The sequence below is a fragment of the Varanus komodoensis genome, unplaced genomic scaffold (assembly GCF_004798865.1).
Source record: "Varanus komodoensis strain SLA01 unplaced genomic scaffold, ASM479886v1 scaffold17, whole genome shotgun sequence".
Taxonomy (NCBI): Eukaryota; Metazoa; Chordata; class Lepidosauria; order Squamata; family Varanidae; genus Varanus; species Varanus komodoensis.
The window spans coordinates 17885413-17890307 of record NW_025335505.1 but is presented as its reverse complement, the minus strand read 5'-3'; the positions used below and the strand labels follow the sequence as shown (position 1 = coordinate 17890307).

The 4895-nt window shown below is 39.6% G+C and overlaps 1 protein-coding gene across 1 annotated transcript; it reads left to right on the top strand.

Annotated features, from left to right (window-relative positions):
* Window positions 1-1820: 1820 nt before the first annotated feature.
* On the top strand, window positions 1821-4580 carry LOC123021679 (zinc finger protein 407-like). Its single transcript, XM_044426681.1, has one exon. The coding sequence runs from the start codon at window positions 2357-2359 to the stop codon at window positions 3458-3460; it is 1104 nt and encodes a 367-aa protein (XP_044282616.1). The 5' UTR covers window positions 1821-2356; the 3' UTR covers window positions 3461-4580.
* Window positions 4581-4895: the final 315 nt, after the last annotated feature.

Here is a 4895-nt window from a genome sequence, read left to right as displayed (position 1 = left end):
GAGATCTTAATCAGGAAATGCTAGGCCAATCATTCTGTATCACTTGAAAAAAAATCTTAAAATGTTATTTTTGCCTTAAAACATTTCTCTTGCCTTGTAACCTAAAATTATATTTCATCTTATGCTCTTAATGGCAATCTAGTCTTTTGACTTAGTAGCAGAGATATTCAGCCACATTATATTTAGTCCTATCATAGTTATGACTCAGCATTTGGGTCAAAATTAGCAGTTGGATGTGTGAAACCTCAAGACTGATACAATATGGATGATGGGTTGTGTGGTGCCCATTGTAATTTGCTGATATGGCAGCTGCGCAAGCCATTCATATGAAGTAGGTACTGTCCACTGACCAGGTTGTTTTTCATAGCAACACAATTTTGTATGAGTTTTCTGCAATGTGGTAAAACAACTTGCTCAGGCGTGAGGACCAGGCTGAGTCAATGTAAAGTACTTGCCCCATGTCCCTCATTGCTATATTATGCCTGTTCAAAGTTGCAGCTGGTAACTCTGAGTTGGCAGTGGGATCTTGCATGTTTTTCAAAGGGAGGCTTTAATCCTTGATTGGTGCTATCTATAGTGACAAATATTACTTGCAGATAAAATTCTTGTTTGACTGATAGTTGAACTACTTTGAAGGAGAAAAGGTTTGGGGACCATCAAGCCCACCCTTGGTGCCCACCACACAGATCCATCAGTTTATTTATTTTAAATTTTTCCACAGTGTCACATATTTTCAGAAAATCTCAAGACAGTGCACAAAAGAATTAAAAACATTAAAACCAGGCAAACAGTGCTTTATTTAAAAACTACAAGAGATAATATATATATTAAAACTAACATTTAAAAAACTGGGTCAATAAAAAGGTTTGGCCTGGCACTGAAATTAATAAAGAGTCAGCACCAGGCAAATGCCTCTGGGGAGCATACTCCACAATTGGGGTGCTATTGCTAAAAAGGTCCTTCTCCTAGTAACACCCCTCCTCACCTCCTTCAATGAAAATTCTTGGAGAAAGACCTAAGCTGATGACCTTAAGGTCTGGGCAGGAGTATAATGGAAAGAGGCACCTGTTAGACATCTGTGTCTTCTTCCATCTTCATGGCCTGGTACAGTTCTTTCTGCACTGGCCATACCTCAAAAGATGAAAGCTCATCTTTGGAGCAGGGAGTGAGGTGATTCTGAGGGGTTAGAGAGGAATCCGTGAATTCTTCTATGAGGTATCCAGGTTCAACCTCCCCTACTTGTGATCAGGGCCAAAAAGAAAAAGAAAAAAAAGAGACAACCAAAGCTGGTCATGTATGCCTTTCACAGTATAGGGGAAGTGCAGAGACTTCTCCATGCTTGTTTGGATGCCTGTAACATTCAAGTCTGGTGGGCTACAGGAAGCAATACTGAATGGCAGCCTTAATTCATACCTTGGTTTGGAAGCTGCCATTAAACTTCATATTCCGCAGGTTGGATGTCACAGAACTCTGTGGTTTAATAAGCCTGGATATAAGCACTGAGACTTGCTGCACAAAGGGAAGATGGGAAGGGGGAAAGGGAGAACATGGCTTTTCTTGAGCCAAGAAACCATGGTTTTACTCATCTAAGATTATAATATTAGAACTGAGCTAATGACTTTGATTCTACTAATAAACACTCTAGACAATTGAAAGCTGGGAGGGACTACAGAGAGGAAGAGGGGAGCTCCATTGTGGAAGCAGAATTCCAATGTATCTTGAAAGAGATATGTTTGTCCATGATAAGAAGCTAGTTCTCAGTCTCACAATTTCATGTCTCTGCTCCAGAACCCTTGACATAGATGCAGACTTGATTAATTTTCATTATAGGTTATCCAGTAGCTATTATTGCAGAGAACAGGGCTTTTCTGTTCGGAACCAGATTGGATTAACCATATTCTGTTGCATCAGGTAAATGTGAGCATTCACTTAGCAAATGCTAGTATAGTATCAGTTTGGACCTGGACTTAAATAGAGTGTCATGTATATTAATGACAATTTGTCATTTGTATGGTCTTTTGACTTATGAAACTATTTTAGCTGTTTTGACATTTTTACTCATTCTTCTTTTTTTGTTTTTATTTTGTTTTTATTTTTTAAAGGCATAGTTTCAAAGTCCTATGAATGTCGCCTGAAGGGTCAGGGAGCTACATTTGTGGAAACCACCAGTCCTTTTTCCAGCACAGCCCTTGATGAAATTTCTCCAGTTAATGATAAGATCCTTCACGGTGGCAGGGAACATCCGCAATCCCCCGAGCAAGTTCAACAGGTCATTATTATTCAAGGATATGACAGTGATTTTGCAATTGATGCCTCAGTGGAGGAGACTGCAGCAGCTACCCTTCAGACATTGGCAATGGCTGGCCAAGTGGCAAGAGTTGTCCATATTACTGAAGATGGACAAGTTATAACTACAAGTCAAAATGGTTCTCATGTGAGCAGTCTGATTCCAGGAGAGATACTCACTGAACAGCTGACAGATGGGAAAACACAAGTGGTGGTGGTTGAAGCCCCACTAGGAGGAACTGATATTGAAGATGCTGTTTCCATAGGGACAGATTCCGACCACAGTAATACCATGGTGCAGCATATAATGAGGCACGACATTTCAGATCCATCAGAAGTTACCAGAGTTCACCCACCAGAGTCTGCCTCAGCACTGGATGCCTTGCTTTGTGCTGTAACAGAGCTAGGTGAAGCTGAAAACAAAGCAGAACTTCTGGAAAGGGCACAGCTTTGTCACAAAGAAGCACTGCAAGCATCAAATTCAGAAGCGGATTCTGTTTCCAATGATGGCATGACCCAAGGGACTCATATGTTCCAGGATTTTCAAGGAACTGAGGAAGGCAGGGAACCCATGGAAGTAGTAACACAGGTTGTGCACCCATCTACCATAATTTCATCTCAGGAGAGAACTCAGGTGACCTTCAAGAAGGTGGTTGAGGGAGTGCTCCAGTTTGCTGTGTGCGATAAAGTTGCAGCAGACCAGCTGATGAAAGAAGGTGTCACTCAGGTTATTTTGAATGAGGAAGGAACTGTACATATGGTGGCTCGAGAAGGATCTCAGATAATAATGCAGGAAGCTGGCAGCCACACCCTGAGTGTCCAAAGTGAGCATATGGATTTGGTTGGGTCTGATGGAGAAATTTCACAGATCATCGTCACAGAGGAACTTGCCCAAGCCATGGTTCAGGACACCAACAGCAATTTCTCTAATGGTGCAACTCATTACATTGTAACAGGAATACCACAGGAGATGGAGGATGAATCTGGGGTTTATTCACATACTGTGATAGAGACAGATGAACCTCAGGAGATTTTGCAGGCTGGCACTGTTATAAATTCCAATAACATGTCCTCTAATGGAAATGGTGAACCCCTAGCTAGCATGGTCATTTACACAGAAGATGGTTCACAAACAGCTATTATCCAGGGCCAAAGAGGTGGCAGTGAACTATGAAAAAACATGAAAAAAGCTCTACCTGATAGGGTTGACAAAGACAAGGTTAAACATCAGACAGTTGGAGACATTGTATTTCATTTTTAATTTGTAAAGCATTCTTAAATGGTATTCTTCATCTAGGTGTTCAACATATCTTGTATGAAGTTAGCATCAGCAGCTGGGAACATTATACAGAAAGGGAATTATTCTAGTCTTGCATGAACAACAGTCAGGCCTAATTACAAACACTGAAAGATTTACAAAATAACACCAAAACAGGCATATGTGCAGCCACGGAAGGTAACAAGAATTTAATTCTTTGCATTAGTTTGGGTTATTTTGTTTATCACTAGTTATTATATTGTGACTTTCTAGTGTTACATTTGTCTTTCTTGTGGTTAATTATGTTAAACTTGACTTGCATTTGGAGAGCAAGCCAACTAAACATGCACCTGTATCACCTAGTTCAGATATGCATATACAATTTGTAGATAACAACTGCATTTTAAAATGCAGCAGTTTTTACAGTCATAGATTTGCCAGGTATTATGAACATTTATAATCCTAACTCAATTATTGCTACACCAAACCCCCTGTTCCCAATGAAACAATTTCATGCCATGTGTTTGAGTTGCATTTCTTTGAATATATTTGAAGGTTTTTTCCCCCCATTGGCTGTCAAGCAGAGCCCTAATTAAAATTTCTGTTGCAGTATTCAAAAAGCACCTGTTGATTCGGAAGGGTCTTTGTGCATGTAAATGCAACTTAGTTTGATATAAATAATTTCTTCATTTGAAATATCCATGCAATGTTTATTTTTTAAGAGCTAATATTGCTTCACATATATACTATTCTGCATTTCATTTTATGAAAGACTTTTGGACACATTAGATAAATTGATTTCTTTACATATAAATTCTGCCACCAATATTAACAAGTGAAAGACAGTTGACCTGACATTTCTTTCTGGATCACAATGTTGATGATCTTGCTGTGGATAAGTTCTGACTGTTCAATGTAAGTGCCTGTTAAAAACAGTTTTCTGATTCAAATGCTTCTGTTTTCCTTAAGACATGTAAGCTACAGTATAGACTGGGGGGTGTTTGGGTTCTTTACAATAAAATGATAGCATTTAAAAGGAGTATTGTCATTTTAATATCATGCTGCCATGCAGTACCCTCTTACCTGGGAGTAAGCACCACTGAACTGAAATATACAGGATTGCACTGTCAATCAGTACATGAAACTGGCATTAAGCAGAGTTTATCACAGGTCTACACAATTTGTGACCCACTAAACTGCCAGGTCCTTGACAACAACTCCCTTGTTTTTGCAGCCAGAGGCAAGCAGAAAAAATAGCAGATTTATTGAACCCCTGGGAGTACACTTTATACAGTTCTTGTCCATCGTATCACTATCCTTCTGGTTGGCTGATGTGGACAAAGGAACATTA

What these genes read in the sequence shown, in the direction of transcription:
- LOC123021679 (XM_044426681.1), top strand. Translation starts at nt 2,357, where the DNA reads ATGGCTGGCCAAGTGGCAAGAGTTGTCCATATTACTGAAGATGGACAA.